Here is a 22,737-nt window from a genome sequence, read left to right as displayed (position 1 = left end):
ATTGGAAATCCAGCCCTGGTTCCAGTTCCCCTCTTGAAAAACATTTCCAGCTGAGAACCAAGAGACAAAGATTCTGTGTGGAAGGATGTTCCCTGCTGTTTTTCTTCACCTGTTTGAGCTTCCTTTGTTTTCCTTCCTGCTTGATGACTCTGTTTACTGCTGAAATGCAAATTAAGGCAAGCATATATTCCATTGTGTAGAACAGACCTGTCTGCCCACTTCTGTTTAGGCAGGGCTGTGGGTTTGGTTTGGAACATGTGTTCATAACATCATATTGGGAAATCTTATAACTTCACATACAATGTTGCCACACATATTTTATCAGGACAATACTGAACAGCAAATTATGAGCTTTCAAATGATATCATACAAGGCATACCTTGTACAAAGATTATTATAATAGTGTGTAGGTTCTGAATAGAGGGGTGTATTCAGTCACAGCAGCAGTGCGGGCTAGGAACATGAGTACCTATCAAGGGTTCCAGTCATGCTTTAGCTCGCATCTTCACTGCTCTTTGTTCTCACACGACCTACAATTAAAGCTGCAGTCACACCTCTGACTGCAGTGTAGACATACCTTGGGTGGGACCTACAAAATCCCAGGCATTGTGTTTCCTCTGCTGGCTAGGCAAGTGGTCTGTTGAGTGCTGAATTTTGTAACCTTTTTTAATCCACAGCTATTGGGATTCCAGCAGATAGTGTCCCATTTCCCCCTTGCCCTGCTATGCCCTTTCAGCAATGTCTCCCATTGTGCCCTCCCTCCTAACAAATGTCCCCTCTAGCCATAGCCACCTTCATGGATCCTCCATGGGCCCCTGTGGTGGGTGCATAGCTAGAGGCCTCCCAAGATTCCTGGTGGGAAGAGTTTCAAGGCTCCCTTTCCCCCGGCTCCTGTGTAAAAAGAAACCCACAACAGAGTACAGAGCCCCTTCTCTCCCACAAGCCCCTTCCTTCTGCCTGAAGGAGTCCTTCCAGGGCTCCTCTTTCTCCCTAGCTGAGTGAGCACCCTACAGCCCCATGAATATAGGCCCCTCCAACCCTCCCAGAGGTGCCAGGAGCAGAGGGATGCTGGGAGCTGAAGCTGTGATGAACATGGAAGGAGCCCCCATTCTCCCTTGTCATGCCCCCTCGTTACCCCCTACTCTCAACAAATAAGGGAAGTTCACTTGCAAAAACATTTAAGGTAGAATTAAGGTTCCCAGAAGGTAGGGGGGTAATTCCTTAGCTCCCTCAGCTCTGGGGGGTAATTCCTTAGCTCTCTAAGCCTGGGGGTATGCATTCGTTAGCTTCCTGAGCATGGGTTGGGGGAAGGGGTAATTCATTAGCTTCCTAGGCATTGGAGTCTCCTAGAGGACTCTGTGGGGATTAGAGTTGTCCCTGCAGGATTGTGCTGTGGCTCAGGCTGGCAGAGTGGAGCTGGCTGGTGTGAGCTGGTGACCCTGTATCTGTGCCTGGCATCCTGTCGATGTGAGGTAGGTGTCCCCTCTCCATGAGTGCAGGGTCGAAGGGGGTCTCTGTGTCTTTTCCCCACCCTTTTCTGCCCCCCCTTTTGTTGTGCTGCCTGGTTCTGACTACCTGCCCTTTTTGCCCCCTGTGCCGTTTCTAGCGGGCATGTGGATGTTTGTGCTCCATGCCCTCCTTGATTAGCTGCAGCCTGGCAGGGAGCCTTGCTGCAATTTTAATTAAATGATAAGGGGCAGAGCCCCAAAGTGGGGAGATAAGTGCACTGGATTCTGCTACCATGCTCGCCTGGGCTCTTTCTGATCAGTTTTGAGAAGCTCCAGAGCAGAGGAAGGGTACCCTTGGAGGGAAACTGGCTGGAGAGATGAGCTGCAGTAGGTGGCAGAGGGAGATGGGAGAAGCAAGTCCAGGGGACGTGGCATCGGGATGCCCAAGCTTTACCTGGAAACATGCGGGATGTGGGCAGAGATCCCAGGGACACAGTAGACCAGCCATCCCCCCCATGCCTCTCAGGCATTCATGCTGAGATTCTTGAAGCCAAAGAGTGTCTGAGCAGCTGGCGCAGGCAAGGAGGAGATTATGCCTTTGCCTGTGTCACAGGCCCAGGCACAAGGCAAGGCTCCAGGGTCAGCTGCTCAGGTTCTTCTTGCAGCACACACCATGCTACCTTAATCCTTTATGCACAACCCTTAGGAGCTCAGTGCCTTGCAGCTATGGGATGCCCTGAGGCACATTGGGGGCAGCTTGCCCGTTGTGGGGAAGAGCTCTTGCGTTGCTGCTATGGCCCCACAGACCCATGGGAACCTCAGATTTGTGCTAGTCCAAGGAGGATCTGCAAACACCGAGCTACTGGGGGATCATGAGGGAGACAGGCAGGAGTACTGCCTGAGGCAGTGCTATTGAAGCCGAAGGCCAATGCTAGCACAAGAACAAATGGGGATAAACTGGCCTTGAACATGCTCAGGCTGGAAATGAGAAGAGGGCTTCCAACCATCAGAGGAGGGAAGTTCTGGAGCAGCCTCCCAATATGGGGTTGTGAGGGCAAACACCCTAACTGATTTAAGATGGAGCATGATAAGTTTATAATGAGATTATATGACAGGGCTGCCTGCAATAGCAGGAGATGGAACTTGGTGACTCAGCAGGTCCCTTCCAGTCCTGTGTTCTATAGCGGGCAGAAGCTCTGGATGAGGCACATTTTGCATCTCACAGGATCGCCCGGAAAGAGCAACACAGCAGAGGGCCTGGTGCCAGAGCTATGCACCAACCGGCCCCTACTAGCAGGCTCTGTGGAGAATCTGGGAGCAGTGCCAGGGTCAGCACACACAGGGCTCCTGGGAGGGGCTAATTGATGGCTCCATTTTATCTCTTGTTACTCAGCACACAGGCCTGGCACTCCCAACCCACTCCTAATGGAACAAGCCCAATTCCCAGCCTGATCCGATCTCTTCATCACATGGGCTCAAGCACTCCCAGTCCACCCACCTTGGCACAGGCTGTCCCGGGCTATCACTGGCTCGGTCAAGTCACAAAGCAGATGGCAGAGAGACAGGGGGATTGTGTGAGGTATTGGCACAGGCAACTTCCTTCTCTGGATCAGAGGAGCTGAAGTACACAGCAATGGAAATAGCAGAATGAGCAGCTAGGCAGGTCAGATTCACCATTTGGAATCCTGCAGGAATGCGGAGAATCCTGTTCATAGGGGTGGCTGCACAAGAAAGATGTCTGTGAAAAGGGTCAAGAAGGGACACATGCAAGAGACAGTGGTGTATGCATGTGACAAGTAAGTATTGCCTATAAGGGGGTGTATGAGTTGAGGCCTTGTGTGAGTGGCATGTGTGTGTTCCCATGCGTGTTTGCACAGACATTTAAGCCATGGCAGGGGAGGGCTGAATGCACAGAGGCCAGACAGCCATTCTACTGGGCAATCCCATTTCCACATTTCAGAGGGAGAAGAGCAGGAGCTGCTGTGCTATGGTGTATCACTCCTTTCCTGACACTTCCCCAGGTACCAGATGGGCTCACAGATTCACTTTCATAGATTCATAGATTCCAAGGCCAGAGGGGCCCACTGTAATCATCTAGTCTGTCCCCCTGTATAATACAGGTCAGAGACCTGCCCTCAAATAATTCCTAGAGCAGATCTCTTAGAAAAACATCCAATCTTAATTAAAAAATTGTCAGTGACAGAGAATTGACTGTGACCCTTGGTAAATTATTCCAGTGGTTAATTACCCTCATTGTTAAAAATTTATGCCTTATTTCCAGTCTGAATTTGTCTAGCTTCAGCTTCCAGCTACTGGATCGTGTAATTCTTTCTCTGCTAGACTGAAGAGCCCATTATTAAATATGTGCTCCCCATATAGGTATTTACAGACTATAATCACGTCCCCCCTTAACCGTCTCTTTGTTAAGCTAAATAGATGGAGCTCCTTCAGTCTATCACTATAAGGCACTATAAGGTTTTCTAATGTGTTAACCATTCTTGTGGCTCTGCTGTGAACTCTCTCCAATTTATCAACATTGTTCTTGAACTGTGAGCACCAGAACTGGACACAGTATTCCAGGAGTGGTTGCAGCAGTGCAAAATACAGAGGTAAAATAACCTCTCTGCTCCTACTCGAGAGTCCCGTGTGTCTTAGAATTGCATTAGCCCTTTTGTCAGTGTCACACTGGGGGCTCATGACCCACAAACCTTTTCCAGAGTCACTGCTTCCCAGGATAGCCCCCCCATCCTGTAACTATGGCCTACATTCTTTGTTCCTAGATGCATACACTTATATTTAGCCATATTAAAATGCATACTGTTTGCTTAACATAAGAACAGCCATACTGGATGAGACCAGTGGTTCATTTAGTCCAGTATCCTGTCTTCTAATAGTGGCCAATTTCAGGTACTTCAGAGGGAATGAACAGAATAGGTGAGTGATCATCAAGTGATCCATTCCCTGTCATTCACTCCCAGTTTCGCACAATCAGAGGCTAGGGACACCCAGATCATGAAGTTGCATCCATAACCATCTTGGCTAATAACCATTGTGCCCACCTTACCAAGCGATCCAGACTGCTCTGTAACAGTGACCCATCCTTTTCATTATTTACAACTCCCCCAATTTTTATGCCATCTTCCAACTTTATCAGTGATGATTTTATGTTTTCTTCCAGGTCATTAATAAAAATGTTAAATAGCGTAGGGCCAAGAACCGATCTCTGCAGGACCCCACTAGAGAAACACACCTTTTTGATGAGTTCCTGTTTACAATTACATTTTCAGACCTATCAGTTAGCCATCTATTTAATGTATGACATGTTTAATTTACGTCTTTGTAGTTTTTTAATCCAAGTATCATGCCATACCAAGTCAAATGCCTTACAGAAGTCTAAGCATGTTACATCAACACTGTCACCTTTATCAACCAAATTTATAATCTCATCAAAAAAAGATATCAAGTTAGTATGACAGGATCTATTTTCCATAAACTGGTGTTAACTGGCATTAATAATACTACCCTCCTTTAATTCTTTATTAATCAAATCCCATATCAGCTGCTCCATTATCTTGCCTGGGCTGGATATCAGAATGACAGACCTATAATTACTTGGGTCATCCCGTTTACCCTTTCTAAATATTGTCACAACTTTAGCTTTCTTCCAGTCTTCTGAAACTTCGCTGGTGTTCCAGACTAACTGAAAAACAACATTAACAGCCCAGCAAGCTCCTCAGTCAGATCTTTGAAAACTCTTGGATGCAAGTTATCTGGACCTACTGATTTAAGAATGTCAAATATAAGTAGCAGCTATTTAACAAGGAAAGAGTGTTATCATCTTATGGAAAGCAGTCTCATCATATATTTTTTTCTCAAATACAGAACAGAAATATTAATTGAACACTTTTGCCTTTTCTGAATTATTATTGATAATTCTACTATTTCGATCCAATTATGGACCAATACCACTGTCCAGTTTCTTTTTGTTCCTAATGTACTTTGAAAATTCTTTCTTATTTTCCTTTACTATGATAGCCATAGATTTAGCCTTGTGTCCCTTTGGCTCCCTTATCAATTTTCTTCAATTCCCAGCCTCTTATTTATATTCATTACTATTACTATTAACTTCCATTTGTTATATATTATTATTTTTATTTGTTGTAGTTGCCTTCACTTCTCCTCTAAACGAGGCCATTTTTTTAACCAATATGGCCTTCTTCTTCAATTGTGGCTTTTTGGATGGGCATCTAGTATCATGTTCTTAAACAATTCTCAATTATCATTCATATTTGTCTGGTTAAATTCTTCCTCCTAGCTCACGTGGCTCATAATTGTTTTCAGCTTTATTAATTGGCCATAGCACCAAGAATAAATATTATGGTCTGGACCAGGGATCGGCAACCTTTGGCACGAAGCCCGCCAGGGTAAGCACCCTGGCGGCCAGCACATCCCTCAGCCTGCGCTGCTTCCCGCAGCCCCCATTGGCCTGGAGCGGCGAACCGTGGCCAGCGGGAGCTGCGATCGGCCAAACCTGCGGACGCGGCAGGTAAACAAACTGGCCCGGCCCACCAGGGTGTTTACCCTGGCAGGCCGCGTGCCAAAGGTTGCTGATCCCTGGTCTGGACTTTATCTTTTGCACATTATAATGCAGAAAAGGCAAAAGTGTTCAATTAATATTTCTGTTCTGTATCTGAGAAAAAACATATGATGAGACTGCTTTCCATAAGATGATAACACTCTTTCCTTTCCACTAGTATCTTGGTCTGCAAAGCATGCTGTGTGGTTTTTTGCTGTGGTCTTTGGTCAGTTCAAGGAGCTGCCTATTGCTAAGGCTGTTCATCAGTCTGGATACTGCAGAGCCACTGGATGATCCAGGAATATGTCTGTTCGGGTATTGCAAGGGTCCTTAGTTAGTCTGGGGAGCTGCTTGTCAAGGTGTTGCAAGGTCTGTTATTTGGACAATGGTTAATCTGCAGAGTTGTCTATGTGGGTGTCACAGGGACCAATTGGGACCAGCTGTCTATCTGGACAGTGTAGGTTTCAGGATGTAATTTAAAATAAATTATTATTATAGGATAGGTACTGCAGGTAGCAAACCCTGTCTTAAGCTAGCCCAACACTTTCTATTATAAGACCCCATTTTCAGGTGCTTGTAACTTTGTCAAACTTTTAACTGTTAGGGCTTAAATATTCCCTGACCAGCATCTGCCTCAGGCTGAATATTTTGAGAAAGTTTCAGCAAAACCAGTTCAGTCATTTCGGAGAATGAAGTTAGGGGAAATATGTTGTTTTCCCCATGATAAAAAAATGCCTACTGCCATTTAGTTGAGAGACTCTAGCACTTCTGTGCTTTTGAGTAGGAACTTCTTGCAATTCCCTGCCTCACTTGCTACACACTTGCTATAGAAACCCCCTTGGGACTGCCACCTGATGTGCTGGGACTACATCTGAGCCCATTTTCCCTGGCAGCTTGGGACTTCAGTACCCTGCCTTGTTGAGCCAGACACACTAGCCTGCTACAAACACAGACCCAGGTCTGAACCACGTCCCCCAAAAGCTGCAGGCTTAACTGAAAACAGCGTAAGAAGGGCTCTTGTTCTAGCACCCAGATACCCAGTTCCCAATGGGATCCAAACTCCAAATAAATCTGGTTTACTCTGTATAAAGCTTATACAGGGTAAACTCATAAATTGTTCGCCCTCTATAACACTGATAGAGAAATATGCACAGCTGTTTGCTCCCCCAGGAATTAATTACTTGCTCTGGGTTAATTAATAAGTAAAAAGTGATTTTATTAAATATAAAAGGTAGGACTTAAGTGGTTCCAAGTAATAACAGACAGAACAAAGTAAGTTACCAAGCAAAATAAAATAAAACACGCAAGTCTAAGCTTAATACAATAGGAAACTAAATGCAGGTAAATCTCACTCTCAGAGATGTTCCAATAAGCTTCTTTGACAGACTAGACTCCTTCCTAGTCTGGATCTAGCAATCACTCACGCCCCCGTAGTTACTGTCCTCTGTTCCAGTTTATTTCAGGCATCTCATTGGGGTGGAGAGGCTATCTTTTGAGCCAGCTGAAGACAAAATGAAGAGGTTTCCAGGGCCTTTTATCTTCTTTCTCTTGTGCAACATCACAGCCACAAGATGGGGTCTCTAGCCACCTGGGCAAGTCACATGTCTATGAATGATTCAGCTTTTTGCAGGCCGATGCCATTGTTAAGCTCAGATGTGGATTGGCATCTCCCAAAATCCATTGTTAGTTAAGTACTCCCAATTACTTGAATAACCCCTTCACACTATGTTGACCAAATCTGTTTTATGTGCTTCCTACAGCCAAACACTTTAAATACAAGCATAGAGCCAACACTCATAACTTCAGATATAAAAATGATACATGCATACAGATAGGATGAATATATTCAGTAGATCATAACTTTGCAAAAATATGTTACATGGCATATCTAGCATAAAACATATTCCAGTTATGCCATATTTACACTCATAAGCATATTTATATAAAACAGTATGGGGTGCAACGTCACACATACCTTATAGCTTCTGCAACAAATGTGGTGGGACTCCTACAGACTACAGAGCATTATCCATCCAGTGCACTGAATGAGGCAGGGGTTCTGTGAAAAAAATGGTATGGGATTATGTAATTAAAGACTGCATCATAATACACTCAAGGGAGTTGAATTAAGGTTGCATGGACAACCCTAATTCTGACATTTCCTAACTTTTGAGTGCTTGACTTTGTAACCTTCGTAATGTTCTTTAACATAATTTTTAAAATGTAATTATTATTATGTTTATTATGATGGTACATAAAGATCCTGATCAGGAATGGAAGCCCATTGTTCTAGGCTCTGTACAAACACAAAGGAAGAAATGCCTCCAGTACCAAAATCTTAAAATATAATTTGTCTGTTGTAGAGGCTTGAATATGGTCTTGAATAACAATCCATCTGGGTGTTGTTGGGACCCAGTGTGGAGTCTGGGAGCTGTCTGGGGTTTGAAGGGATTATTGTTTGTCAATAACCATAGTCTTGTGTCTGGGTGCTATGAGGGCTTTGGCTGAGTCTGAGGAGTCACCTGTTTGAGTGCTGTGAGGATTGGTGCTGCTCTCTGGAGCTTGTCTATCTAGATACGGTAGGAGCCAATGTTTGGTCTGGGACAGCCCCCAGTCTTGGTGGTGGCGTGTTTATATGGAGTTTGGGAAAACAATTGCCTTGGTTTTGTAGGAGTTATTCTAGTATGTTCTAGGGCCATTGTTTGGTTTCTGGAGCCCACTGTCCGGATATAGTAGAAGCAGTTAATTCTAGAGGGAGCTGTCCATATGGGTATTTTAGGCACCATTGTTTGGTGCCAGGGGAGTCATCTGTCCAGGTGTTGTAAGGATGAGTGTTGGTTCTGGGGAGCTGTGTGTGTGTGTGTGTGTTGTTGGGACCCGTGAGACATCTGTCTTTTTGTTGTTGTGGTCAGCACTAGTTCTGAGGATCCTTCTGTGAAGGTGTTGTAGGGATGGTGTTAGGTTTTGGGAGCTGTCCATCTGGGTGTTGTAGGAGGTCAATATTGGGTCCAGGGAGCCATTTCTGTGTATGTTGTATGGACAGTGTTGGGTTCAGGGAGCCATCTGTATTAGTGTTTAGGAATAGGTATTGGGTCTTGTGTGCCAGCTGTCCGGTTTTGTAGATATTGTGTTGGGACCCAGGAGCCACCTTTGTTGGAGTCATAGGGTCAGTATTGGATCCCTGTAGCTGTCTACCTGGGTTTTGCTGTGATGATGTTGGGGTCCTGGAAGCCTCTGTCTGCATGTTGTTGTGATGATGCTGGGGCTCAGAAGCTGTCTGGGTGTTGGAGGGATAGTGTTGGTGCTCGGGGGCGACTGTCTGGGTGTTGGGGGTATACTGTTGGGGCTCGGAAACTGTCTATTGGAATGTTGGAGGGATGGGGTAGGGTCCCAGAAGCTGTCAGTCTGGGTGTCATAGGGACTGATGTGGGGCTCAGGGAACTCTCTGTGTGTATGTATTTTCATCCCTTACTCTCCAACAACTTGATCTCTAGGATTTCTCTCCTCAGTGATCTGCTCCAATTCATTGCTTCCTCTTGTGGAAGTAGGCACCATTCCAGCAGCCTTCCTCAAGGGATGGAAAGTGAAATTAGTGCTTTGCTGTGCGGGAGGCAAAGCTCTCTGACCTGTGTCCATGTGCAGTGATAGGAAGGCAAGGATCTTAACAAAGCTGGTATGGGGAACTCAGGGAGGCCGCATTGCTGGCCACTCCTTCCCTAAGGAAGGAACCTCTGTGCTCCCTTTGACAGTGTAAGGCAGATGCTGCGCCCAAGGCTGTCTGCTGGGTGAGGTGGTGGGTTGGGAGAACAGGCTGCTGTCTGGATGGTCTAATATCCAGATCTGGGTAGACAGGAGAAGGGGGTACATGAGTGGGAACCCACAGCATGGCCAATCCTTCAAAAAAGTCCTTTCAAAGGGCAGTTTGGGTGAGAGCTATTAAGTTTCTGCCAAGCCAAGCGCCTGCTGAGCCCTGCTTCTGAAGAGGTCTGGCATGCTGAACTGGGAGGGCCAGGCTGCTCAGCACTCTTCCCCTGGGAATTCAAAGAAGGGTACTTAGGACTATTAGCATCTGTATGTGGCCCACTCACTAGCTACACACAGCTGTCTCCAGAGAGAAGGGCAGTGGTGTTGTTTTCAGTACCCAGGAACAGTACCCAGAGGGATCCAAAACAGCGCAGCCACATCCATGTGCGATGCAATATGAGGGAAGGGTGCCCAGAGGGAATACTGAGATAAGGACACAGCAACTTGGGAGCACAGAGTCCCACGGAGCAGCACTGTGAGGGGGAAGTAGCACTGTAGTGGAGAGGAGCCCAGGGCAGCAGGGCTATAGGGAAGTGATGCTACGAAGGTCATAGCCATAGGGGTGCAGTGCCCAGGCAGCAGGGCAGCAGGAAAGTGATGCTGCGAAGGTTCATTGCCATAGGTCTGCAGTGCACAGGGGAACAGGGCAGTAGGGAAGTGAGGCTACGAAGGTTCATTGCCATAGGGGTGCGGTGCCCAGTGGAGGAGGGTGGTAGGGAAGTGATACCACAACGGTTCATTGCCATAGGAGTGTAGTGCCCAGTGGAACAAGGCAGTAGGGAAGTGATGCCACAAAGGTTCATTGCGGTATGGGTGCGGGGCCCAGGGGATCAGGGCAGTAGGGAAGTGATACCGTGATGGTTCATTGCTATAGGGGTGCGGTGCCCAGTGGAGGAGGGTGGGTAGGGAAGTAATGCCGCGAAGGTTGATTGCCATAGGAGTGTAGTGCCCAGTGGAACAGATCGGTAGGGAAGTGATGCCGCAAAGATTCATTGCCGTAGGGGTGTGGGGCCCAGTGGAGCAGGGCGGTAGGGAAGTGATACTGTGAAGGTTCAGTGCCCTAGGGGAGCGGTGCCCAGGGGGAGCAGGGCTGTAGGGAACTGAGGCTGCAAAGGTTCATTGCCATTGTGGTATGGTACCCACTGGAGCAGGGTGGTAGGGAAGTGATGTCGCGAAAGTTCATTGCCATAGGGGCACGGTGCCGAGGACAGAAGGATGGTAGGGAAGTAATGCCGTGAAGGTTCGTTGCCATAGAGGTGTAGTGCCCAGGGGAGCAGGGCAGTAGGGACGTGATGCCGCGAAAGTTCATTGCCATAGGGATGCGATGTCCAGGGGAGCAGGGCTGTAGGCAAGAGATGACGTGAAGGTTCATTGCCATAGGGGTGCAGTGCCCAGGGGAGCAGGGCAGTAGGGACGTGATGCCACGAAAGTTCATTGCCATAGGGATGCGATGTCCAGGGGAGCAGGGCAGTAGGGAAGTGATGCCATGAAGGTTCATTGCCATAGGGGTGCAGTGCCCAGGGGAGCAGGGTGGTACGGAAGTGATGCTGTGAAGTTTCATTGCCATTGGGGTGTCGTGCCCAGGGGAGCAGGGCAGTAGGGAAGTGGTACCGAGAAGGTTCATTGCCATAGGGGTGCGGTGCCCAGGGGAGCAGGGAGGTAGGGAACTGATGCAGCGAAGCTTCATTGCCATAGGGGTGCGGTGCCCAAGGGAGAATGGTGGATAGGGAATTCATACCGTGAAGTTTCTTTGCCATAGCGGTGCTGTGCCCACAGGAGCCTTGCAGTATAGAAGTGATACCGCGAAGATTCATTGCCCTAGGGGTGTGGTGCCCAGGGCGGTAGGGAAGTGATACCGCAAAAGTTCATTGCCATAGGGGTGCAGTGCCCAGGGGAGCAGGGTCCTGAGTGTTAATCGTTGTCGGAATAGCCCTTTCTGAGGGAATCAACACCAAGGCTCATTTTTGAAGTGCAGTGCAGTGTTTGGGTGGCTGTTCTGGGAATCACTGCACCCTGCTCTGCCCTAAGGGGAGGCATTTTAGAAATGGTCCCAGCTATGCTTTCTCACCGCAAGTGCTGGAAAAAATGCTGGAGTGAGAGGCTGACGGAGCTTAATCTGTGCGCGTCAAAAAGAAGACTTACAGGTTATGATTCCACTGTGTAAGTGCTTTCATGGGGAGAAAATATTTCTAGCAGAGAAAGAGTACAAGAGCCAATGGCTGGAAACTGAAGCAAGACTTTCACATTAGAATAAGGCATATCATCTTAGCTATGAAGGTGATTAACCCTGGGAACAAACTGCCAAGGGAACTGGTGGATTCTCTATCTCTTGATGTCTTCATATCTACCTGGCTGCCTTTCTGGAAGATGCTTTAGTCAAACACAAGTTACTGGGCCCAGTACAGGAATGAATGGGTGAAGTTCTGTGGCCTAGACTACACAGCAGGTCAGACTGGATGATATGATGGTCCCTCCTGCTCTTAAAATATGTGAATCCCACATCTCATTGTATTCCCCCAGCGCTCCCTATGCTGCTGTGCTTTCCTGCCCCTTCCCATCTTGCCATACTCCCCCATCTCCCTCTCTGCACTCTCCCAGCCCACCACACTGCCGTTCCTCTTTGCTCTCCCACACTATTCTGTGCTCTCCCACTGCAGTCCATTTTCCCTCCCATGCCACAATGTTACCGTCCCTCACTGCTGCACCATGTTTTCCCATACTCCCACCTCATTCTCCCAGCCCTCCTCACCCTACTCTTCTCTCCCATCCCTCCCTGCCATGCTCCCTGCCCCACTGCCCTACCCCATCCCTTCTGCACATGGACCCCACCTTGCCATGCTTCCCCATGCACCCCTCCGCAATACTCTCTTGACTCTCCCCACTGCACTCCCCCGCTGTGCTTCACCACCCCTACCAACCCCACTTCTTGTCCCTCTCCATAATGCTGCCATGCCAGCTCTCTCAGCCTGCCTCCCTCGGCCAGCTGCCTGCCCGTCACTACCTATCCCATGGACTTTCCTAGTGTCCCTCTCATCTCTCCCCGCACCTTCCTGCATTGGCTCAGCAACCTCTCCCCTCCACCCTACCCCTTGATTTTCTTGGCCCTACATGCTTCCCTCCCCCTTACCGTTGCTTACTGTTCCGTTATGCCCCCCTACTGCAGTCCCCCTCAGCTTGCCTGACCCCCAAGCTTGCACAATGCTGAAAGCACCACTTATCCATTTCTCTGGGCGTTTATAGGCATTTCTAAGAAATTTTGCACAAACGCACATAGCCCTCGCTGAGCCCCAAATTTTGACTCCCACCCCCCATGCACAGACACACTCAGATGCACAGTCCCTGGAAATAGCATGGTCCATATCAATGCTGACTCCCCTCCCTCCTAAGTGCAATTGAGCTCCCCAGGCCTGCACGGGCAAATCAGGTGTTTTCACGTGGGCATGTGCAAGCCTTTTGTCATTAGCACCTGTCATGGGTGAGCTCCTGATTTTGCAGCTGAGCAAATGGACATCACTGTGATGTGTCCATTTATTTGTGCCCATCTGTGTGTGTGAGTGTGCACTTCAATGTGCATCTGTGTGTAAGTGGGTGCCTCTGTGTGAGTGTTCACATCCAGGTATGTGAGAGCACGTTTGTCCATGCATGTATGTATGCATGTCTGTGTGAGTGTATGTGAGTGTGAGCGTGCGACTGTGCATGTCCCTTTGTGTGAATAATAATAATAATATATGGAGATATACCTATCTCCTAGAACTGGAAGGGACCCTGAAAGGTCATCGAGTCTAGCCCCCTGCCTTCACTAGCAGGACCAAGTACTGTGCATGTACTTGTGCATGTTTGTGTGATTGTGCATATCTGTGAGTGTGTGACTGGGCATGTCCATGCGTGTGAGTGAGCATGTCCATGTCTGATGTGTGTGTGCCTGTGTCTTTGTGCATGAAGGGCTTTGTGCTCCACTAGTCAGGTGTCCCCTGCCCTAAACTAACTCAAGTGCCAAGCTCTGGGGTAGGGAGTTGCCTGGGGATGGAGGATAGGGATAGGGCCCTAAAGAATTCATCGCCATGAAACATGAGTCACAGCTCATGAAATCTGGTCTTCCCCTGTGAAATCTGGCCTTGAGTGTGCTTTTACCCTATACTATACAGATTTCACAGGAGAAGCCAGCCTTTCTCAAATTGGGGGTCCTGACCCAAAAGGGAGTTGCGGGGGGGGGTCATAAAGTTATTTTACGGGGGTCTCGGTATTGCCACCCTTCTGCACTGCCTTCAGAGCTGGGCGGACGGAGAGTGGCGGCTGCTGACTGAGGGCCCAGCACTGCAGGCAGCAGCACAGAAGTAAGGGTGGCAATACCATACATGCCATCCTTACTTCTGTGCTGCTGCTGGCAGCGGCTCTGCCTTCAGAGCTGGGCTCCCAGGCAGCAGCCGCCGCTATCCAGCTGCTCACCTCTGAAGGCAGCGTTGCCACCAGCAGCAGCACAGAAGTAAGGGTAACAATACTGCAACCCCCCCTACAATAACCTTGCACCTCCCCCCCCCCCCAACTCCTTTTTGGGTCAGTACCCCTACAATTACAAAACTGTGATATTTTAGATGTAATAGCTGAAATCATGAAATTTACAATTTTTAACATCCTATGACTGTGAAATTGACCAAAATGGACTGTGAATTTGGTAGGATCCTGTATATGGAGGATGGCAAAAAGAAAGTGGAGTTGTGGAGAGTGAAGAAAAAATGGTGGGAAAGGAGAGAGATCCAGAGGCTGGGAGCTGGCATGGTCAGTGGTGGGGAAGGACTAGCAAAGACGGGACTAGTGAAGGATGGAGGTGGGTGGTACTGGCTGGGGTTCTGCAGAGGCTGAGAGAGGGGGCCGGTGGAGGTCTGGGGGAACTGGAGCAGGTTAGGAGGAGCAGGTTAGAGGAAGACCTCATTGGGCAGTGTTGGCCAGATAGTTTGGTGGAGCCTGGGGTGGGGCCAATGGCATCCAAGGCACTGGTAAAGGCAGCAGGTATCAGAGGAAGCCTGGAGGAAAGAGGTGCAAGACAGAGATGCAGGGGAGGGCTGATGCAGGCTGGAGGGGCTGGCATGGTCCTGTGGGGAGTGTGTAGACTGGGGGCTGTATAATGATGTGACCCTGTCGTCCTTTTTCTGCTCCTCATTAGAGTCCCCTGAGCGGAACAGGCTGTGAATGGGGCTCTGAACCGAGGTATGTCCGCACGGCTTCCACCAGGGTGTTGCAGCTAATGTGCCCCAGGAGATGGGCCATGGGAGGAGCCTCCCTGCCCATGGGAGGGACTCACTGGGGGTGACACAACCTATACAGGAACTGGGGGGAGGGAGAACCTGTGGGCATGATACAGCCACTGCAGTAGCCAGGGGAGTGGGGGTACTATGGGGATGGCACAGCTGATGCCGGACCAGCGGGTGGGAAGCACTGGGGGTGAGGCAGTCACTGCAGGAGTTGGGGAAAATCAGTGGGGGTGACACAGCTATTTCAGGAGCTGGAGGTGTGGAGTGTGATGGCTGATAGGTTATTTTTGAAAAACAACATTTTCAAGATCAGTTGATCGTTAACTCTGACTCCCAGCACCAACCCCTTCTGTTTGACCTGCAGCACCTAGCCCCATAGTTCTCACCTCTGACTCAAGCATACAGTCTGTGTGGCTTGATCTCTGATCCCCAGCACCCTATCCATGGCGCCAATCCTCTGACTCACTGAGCTCAGATTTTGAGCCCTGGCTCTGCAGGGACGTGGCCTGGTGAATTTATGTATTTACTTGTAGGAAGTCTGCCTTGTGTGAAACCGGTGCCAAGGGAGACTCAAGAGTCACTGTGCCCAAGAGCTCAGAGCTGTGGGAAAGGGAGCAGGGCAATGGAAGGGAGCTATTGGAGAGGGGCATTGGGGCACAGTTTGACAAGGAAGCACTGGGAAGAAGGATTCTCAGTGGGAGTGACATGGGGACCCTCTGTGGGTAGCAGCAATGTCTGATGCTGTGTCACACTCCAGGCTCTGGGCTGGCAATGTGGCAGCTGTGTGGTCTTTCTCCCCCAAATTGTGGTATTGTGTTCCTGTGTGTATGGGGGAATAATGTGTGTGTGTGTGTGTGTGTGTGTGTGTGTGTGTGTGTGTGTGTGTGTGTGTGTGTGTGTGTGTGTGTGTGTGAGAGAGAGACAGAGAGAGAGAGATGGTGTTTCCGGGATGGGGAAGCACTGTGCATGTGTTTGTACAGTGCAGTGTGTCCTTGGAAACCAGAGTATTGGGGGAGCTTGAGGGGGGGTCACTGTTATCTGTGCGGTGTAGTATTTCTGGGGGGGTGGGGGGTATAAGGTGTCGATGGGGAGAGTATTGTGGATATTGTGTCTGAGTATTTGATGTGTATATCCGGCATTGGGTCATGTATTTACATGTTGGAAAAATTGTGTATGTATGATGAATTTGTGTGTGGTGGCACTATTGTGTGTGTGGTATATTGTGTCTCTCTGGAAGAGTATTGTGTGTCTGCAGTGTAGCATATTGAGGGGAATCCTACATATTTTGAGGTGTATTGTGTGTGGTGTTGAGTATGTGGAGTGTATTTGTGGTATACTGTGTGGGGGTGTATTCTCAATGGTACGGTATATGTGAGAGATGTATAGTGTGGGGGTATATTGTGTGTGTGACAGTGTGTGGAGGATGTAGTGTGTGTGAGAAAGGAATGTTGTGTGCATAGGAGTATAGTGTGTGTGGTATTGTGTGTGCATAGGAGTAGTGTATGTTGAAGTGTGTGTGTGTGTGTGTGTGAGAGAGAGAGAGAGAGAGAGGGGTGTGTGTAATGTTTGTGGTATTGTATGTGCAGGGGTGTGGGGGGTGTGGTATAGTGTGTTTGTCAGAGAGAGGGGTGTAGTATGCATGGTATTTTGTACGTGGGGGTGTAGTGTACGTCATACTGTGTGTATAGGCGTGTGTATGAGACAGAGGGATATAGTGTGTGTGGCATAATGTGTGTGTGTGAGGGTGACAGAGAGGCAGAAGGGAGTAGTGTGTGTGGTATTATGTGTAAGTGTGTATGTGAGTGAGAGAGGGGGGTGTTGCATGTGGTATAGTGTGTGGGCATGTGTGGTGCATTTGGTATTGTGTGTATGTGCGTGTGTATGGGACAGAAGGATGTTGTGTGTGTGGTATAGTATGTGCGGGTGAGGGTGACAGGCAGAATGGAGTAGTACATGTTGTATTGTGTGTATGTGTGTGTGTGCGAGAGAGTGAGGGGGTGTTGTATGTGGTTTTGTGGGTGTGGGTGTGGGTGCGGGTGCGGGTGACAGAGAGGCAGAAGGGAGTAGTGGGTGTGGGGCACTGTGTGTATGTGTGTGGGTGTGTGTGTGTGAGAGAGGGGTTTTGTGTGTGTGGTATTGGTGTGGGTGAGAGTGACAGAGAGGCATAAAGAACTTGTGGGGGGGCATTGTGTGTGTGTGTGAGAGAGAGAGAGGGGTGTTGCGTGTTTGGTATAGTGTATGTGGGTGAGGGTGACAAAGGCTTAAGAGAATAGTGTGTGTGTGGCATTGTGTGTGTGTGTGTGTGTGTGTGTGTGAGAGAGAGAGAGAGAGAGAGAGAGAGGGGTGTTGTGTGCATGGTATAGTGTGTGTGTGTGTGAGGATGACAGAGAAGCAGAAGGGATAATGTGTGTGGCATTGTGTTTATGTGTGTGTGTGTGTGTGTGTGTGTGTGAGAGAGAGAGAGAGGGTGTTGCGTGTGTGGTATAGTGTGTGTGGGTGAGAGTGACAGAGAGGCAGAAGGTTGTAGTGTGAATGGCATTGTGTGTGTGTGTGTGTGTGTGTGTGAGAGAGAGAGAGAGAGAGAGTTGGTGTTCTCTGTGTGGTATAGTGTGTGTGGGTGACAGAGAGGCAAAAGAGAATAATTTGTGAGGCATTGTGTGCATGTGTGCGTGAGAGAGAGATGGGGGAGTTGTGTGTGTGGTATAGTGTATGTGTGTGAGGGTGACAGAGAGGCAGCAGGGAGTAGTGTGTGTGACATTGTGTGTATGTGTGCTAGAGAGAGGGAGGTGTTCCGTGTGTGGTATAGTGTATGGGGGTGAGGGTGACAGAGAGGCAGAAGGGAGGCAGGGGTAGGCAACTGAAGGCGGCACACAAGCTGATTTTCAGTGGCACTCACACTGCCCAGGTCCTGGCCACCGGTCCGGGGGGCTCTGCATTTTAATTTAATTTTAAATTAAGCTTCTTAAACATTTTAAAAACCTTATTTACTTTACATACAACAATAGTTTAGTTATATATTATAGACTTATAGAAAGAGACCTTCTAAAAACATTAAAATGTATTACTGGCACGTGAAACCTTAAATCAGAGTGATTAAATGAAGACTCGGAACACCACTTCTGAAAGGCTGCCGACCTCTGGAGTAGTGTGTGTGGCATTGTGTGTATGTGTGTGTGTGTGATGGGGGGGGGTTGCATGCGTGGTATAGTGTGTGGGGGTGAGGGTGACAGGTAGAAGGGAGTAGTGTGTGTAGCATTGTGTGTATGTGTGTTAGAGAGAGGGGGGTGTTGCGTGTGTGGTATAGTGTGTGGGGATGATGGTGACAGAAAGGCAGAAGGGAGTAGTGTGTGGCACTGTGTGTATATGTGTGTTAGAGAGAGAGAGAGAGAGAGAGAGAGGGGTGTTGCGTGTGTGGTATAGTGTTTGTGGGTGAGAGTGACAGAGAGGCAGAAGGGAGTAGTGTGTGTGGTATTGTGTGATCCCTGCAGCACAAAAATAAAAGAGGCCGAAGCAACCTCCCTTGGGTCCCAGCACCTGGCGGATCTCTCAAGGTGGGTCCTTTGGCTGGTGCTGTTGTGTGTGTACAGCGAGGAGGCCCTGGTATGTGTGTGTCCATCTGGGAGGGTGGTGAGCGGGGTGGGGGGATGTCTGTGACTGGTACTCCAATTACTTGGCTGTCCCAGGGGCAGAAGAGCAGTTGGTACTTGGTACAACCTGCTTGTGCCTGGTGCAGAGCAATGACTGGTGCCCAACGATGCCTGGCTGTGCCTGGAATAGGGGAGTGGCCGATGCCTAGGGGTGGCTGGCTGTGCCTCAGTAGGGAGAGTGGCTCATGCCCAGAGATGCCTAGTGGTGCCCAAAATGGGGGAATGGCTGGTGCCCAGAGATGCCTAGCTGTGTCTGGGCCGAGGGAATGGCTTATGCTCAGAGATGCGTCGCTGTGCCTGGGATGGGGGAGTGTCTGATGCCCAAAGATTCCTAACTATGCCTAGCATGGGGGAATACTTGTTCCCAGGGATGCCTGGCTGTGTCTGGGGGTAGGGATTGGATGGTGCCCCGGAAATGCCTGGCTGTCCCCAAGGTTGGTGAGTGGCTGGTGCCCAGGGATGCTTAGGTGTGTCCACGGTGTGGCTGGTAAGTGAGGATGCCTGGCTATGCCCACCATTGGAGAGTGGTTGCCACCCAGGGTTGCCTGGATGTGTCTGGTCTGAAGCAGTGATTGGTGCCCAGGGACCCTGGCTTGTGGGGCAGTGGTGCCCAGGTATGTCTGGCTTTGCCTCATTTGGGGAAGTGGCTGATGCCCAGGAATCCCTGTGAATGGAGTGGGAGAATGTTTGGCGCTCCGGGATGCCTGGCTGTGCCTATGGTGGAGGAGTGGTTGCTGCCCAGAGTGGGGCAGTGGGTGGCCTGAGGGATGTTTGTCTGTGTTGTGTGTTGGCACTCAGGTATACCATGCTGTGCCCTATGTGGGGGAGCATCTGATGCCCAGGGTTTGCCTGGCTGTGTGTAGGGTGGAAGAATGGCTGATAACTCTGTTTGGGGTGGAGTGGTGCCGGGTGCCCAGAGATGCCTGGCTGTGCCCAGGGTGGGGGAGTGGCTGGTGCTCAGGGGTGACTGGCTGGTGCCTGGGTCGGGGGGAGTGGCCGTTTCCTAGTTGCAGGTGTGTCTGATATCCAGGTAGGCCTGGCTGTGCCCAGGGTGGGGAGTGGCTGGTGTCCAGTGATTCCTGGCTGGTGCCTGCGTCGGGGAAATGGCTGGTCCCCAGGGATGCCTGACCATGCCCGGGGAGAAATGGCTGGTACCCAGCGATGCCTGGCTGTGCTTAGGGAGGAGTGGCTGGTACCCAGAAATATCTGGCTGTGCTTGGGGAGGAGTGGCTGGTACCCAGCAATGCCTGGCTGTGCTTGGGGAGGAGTGGCTGGTACCCAGCGATGCCTGGCTGTGCTTGGGGAGGAGTGGCTGGTACCCAGCAATGCCTGGCTGTGCTTGGGGAGGAGTGGCTGGTACCCAGCAATGCCTGGCTGTGCTTAGGGAGGAGTGGCTGTTACCCAGCAATGCCTGGCTGTGCTTAGGGAGGAGTGGCTGGTACCCAGCAATGCCTGGCTGTGCTTAGGGAGGAGTGGCTGGTACCCAGCAATGCCGGGCTGTGCTTAGGGAGGAGTGGCTGGTACCCAGCAATGCCTGGCTGTGCTTAGGGAGGAGTGGCTGGTACCCAGCAATGCCGGGCTGTGCTTAGGGAGGAGTGGCTGGTACCCAGCAATGCCTGGCTGTGCTTAGGGAGGAGTGGCTGGTACCCAGCAATGCCTGGCTGTGCTTGGGGAGGAGTGGCTGGTACCCAGCAATGCCTGGCTGTGCTTGGGGAGGAGTGGCTGGTACCCAGTGATGCCTGGCTGTGCTTGGGGAGGAGTGGCTGGTACCCAGCGATACCTGGCTGTGCTTGGGGAGGAGTGGCTGGTACCCAGCGATACCTGGCTGTGCTTAGGGAGGAGTGGCTGGTACCCAGCGATGCCTGGCTGTGCTTGGGGAGGAGTGGCTGGTACCCAGCGATACCTGGCTGTGCTTAGGGAGGAGTGGCTGGTACCCAGCAATGCCTGACTGTGCTTGAGGAGGAGTGGTTGGTACCCAGCAATGCCTGGCTGTGCTTGGGGAGGAGTGGATGGTACCCAGCGATGCCTGGCTGTGCTTAGGGAGGAGTGGCTGGTACCCAGCAATACCTGGCTGTCCTTAGGGAGGAGTGGCTGGTACCCAGCAATGCCTGGCTGTGCTTAGGGAGGAGTGGCTGGTACCCAGCGATGCCTGGCTGTGCTTGGGGAGGAGTGGTTGGTACCCAGCAATGCCTGACTGTGCTTGGGGAGGAGTGGTTGGTACCCAGCAATGCCGGGCTGTACTTGGGGAGGAGTGGTTGGTACCCAGCAATGCCGGGCTGTGCTTGGGGAGGAGTGGCTGGTACCCAGCAATGCCTGGCTGTGCCTGGGATGGGGTGGTAGTTGGCGACCTAGTTTTTCTCTCCTTTGGTGTGTTATTTTTATCTCCCTCCCGGCATTCTGCGATATCATCACTGTTGAGTGGGGGATTCCCTGTAGCAGCATGGGGGCAGGTGAATGCCAGATGCTCTGGGTCAATGGCTGTGTCTGCCTGAGTCTAAGAGGCACACTTGCAACGGGGCCTGTGCTGAGCCCGAAAGGGCCTCGGCCCCAGGGCTGCTGCAGCAGTGAGTTTGAACATGGGGGCTGGAATCACGAGTCCCGAGTTTTAGGCCCAGCTCTGCCATGGCTTTTTGTGGCCTTGGGCCAGGCTGGGCCATAGGTTTCCCCTGCCTCCCAGGAATGGGGCAATTTGTGACACTTGGCCCATGCCAGCTTCTGGGGGCTGGTGCTCACTGTGATTGTTCAGCCTTCCCCAGGGCCTCATGGCATTGAGCTTCCAGGAGTACTGGAGTCCTTCTCTCTGGCCTGGGACAGGGTGACAGAGATGGGACATGTTTACTGGGCACCTTCTAGAGTCCCTTTTGCCCCTGCCACCAGCTGAGAGCCCACAACAGGAAGCCTGGCAGCAAAATGTCCCCCAAAGTGCCAGGTGCTTAGTCCTGGGGGGTCAGGCCTGTGCGGTGCCCTGGGATCCAGATCCAGCAGCGGCTCCCATGCTGTGGGGCTTGTGCATGTGGGGTTAACGCCGCTCTTACTCATAGACTCATAGACTTTAAGGTCAGAAGGGACCATTATGATCATCTAGTCTGACCTAGTCTGACCTAGTCTCTTACTTCCCTTCTCTACAGATCTCCGGCCTCTGCCTGACGTTGCCATGACTGGGACCTGCACCCGGGAATGCACGGAGTTCGGCCACTCCGACACCTGCTGGATGCCTGGCCAGTCCTCCCCAAACCGCAGGCCCAAGAATGCCCTGAAGCTCTCCACTTTTGTGCCTTACCAAGAACGGGGGAGTCAAGAGCAAGTTGGGAACGGCAGCCCCAGACTTTCGGAAGAGCGCAGCACCAAAATGGCCAACCTCCGCCTGCTCCCCACATACAGTGCCTTCTCCAACAGTAGCCATGAGCCCTGCAAGGACTCCCCTATGGAGGAAATTCCTCTCACCCAGACCTCGGACTTCCAGCCAGCCACCACCCCCTCATCTCAAACCACTAAGAGGGAGATCTACCTGTGAGGCTGGGCCCAAAGGGTGAGGAGCAGACACTTCTGAGGCCAGTGTCCAGAGGAACATTTGAAACTTTAATGCTTTATCGCTCCTGCAGCCGGTTCTCCAGGTTGTTCCCAGTTTCCACCTCCCTCTGGGTGAGACGCCCCAACTGGCCTCTGAGGACACAGGGCAGGGCAAGGGAGAGGAGGGCCTTTATAACTCGTTGTCTTGAGGCAGGGTGGGTGTGTGAAATCTAAGGAATTTCCAAGCACTTGAGGGTGCGTCTCTGAACTGCTGTGTCAGGGAGGGCTGGGCAGGCTCTGAGTGCAGAGGACACGGCTGGGGTGAAGGGCTTAGGTACCAAAGGTCCATGCAGAGCTGGTGGAGTTCCTGGGGCACAGGACAGAGGGGTGTCTCCATGCACAGGGAGCAAGCTGCCTGTTGCTTTACTGTAGACTCCTGTAAATATGAATCTTAGGAATGACATTCAAATTCTGCCTGATTGAAACTTTTATTGTCCTTGAAA

General features: G+C 50.5%; 1 protein-coding gene across 1 annotated transcript in view; it reads left to right on the top strand.

Moving 5' to 3' along the window:
• Positions 1-22,238, top strand: part of PCDH1 (protocadherin 1) — a 143,565-nt gene extending 121,327 nt beyond the window's left edge. Inside the window, exon 5 of the mRNA XM_065409733.1 lies at positions 21,853-22,238. Coding sequence (XP_065265805.1) covers positions 21,853-22,238 — 386 coding nt within the window. The remainder of the gene's footprint in view (positions 1-21,852) is intronic.
• The last annotated feature ends 499 nt before the right edge of the window (positions 22,239-22,737 follow it).

Source organism: Emys orbicularis, chromosome 8 (genome assembly GCF_028017835.1).
Source record: "Emys orbicularis isolate rEmyOrb1 chromosome 8, rEmyOrb1.hap1, whole genome shotgun sequence".
Lineage (NCBI taxonomy): Eukaryota > Metazoa > Chordata > Testudines > Emydidae > Emys > Emys orbicularis.
Note: the sequence above shows the minus strand (reverse complement) of the source record. Positions and strands in the feature narration are given on the sequence as shown.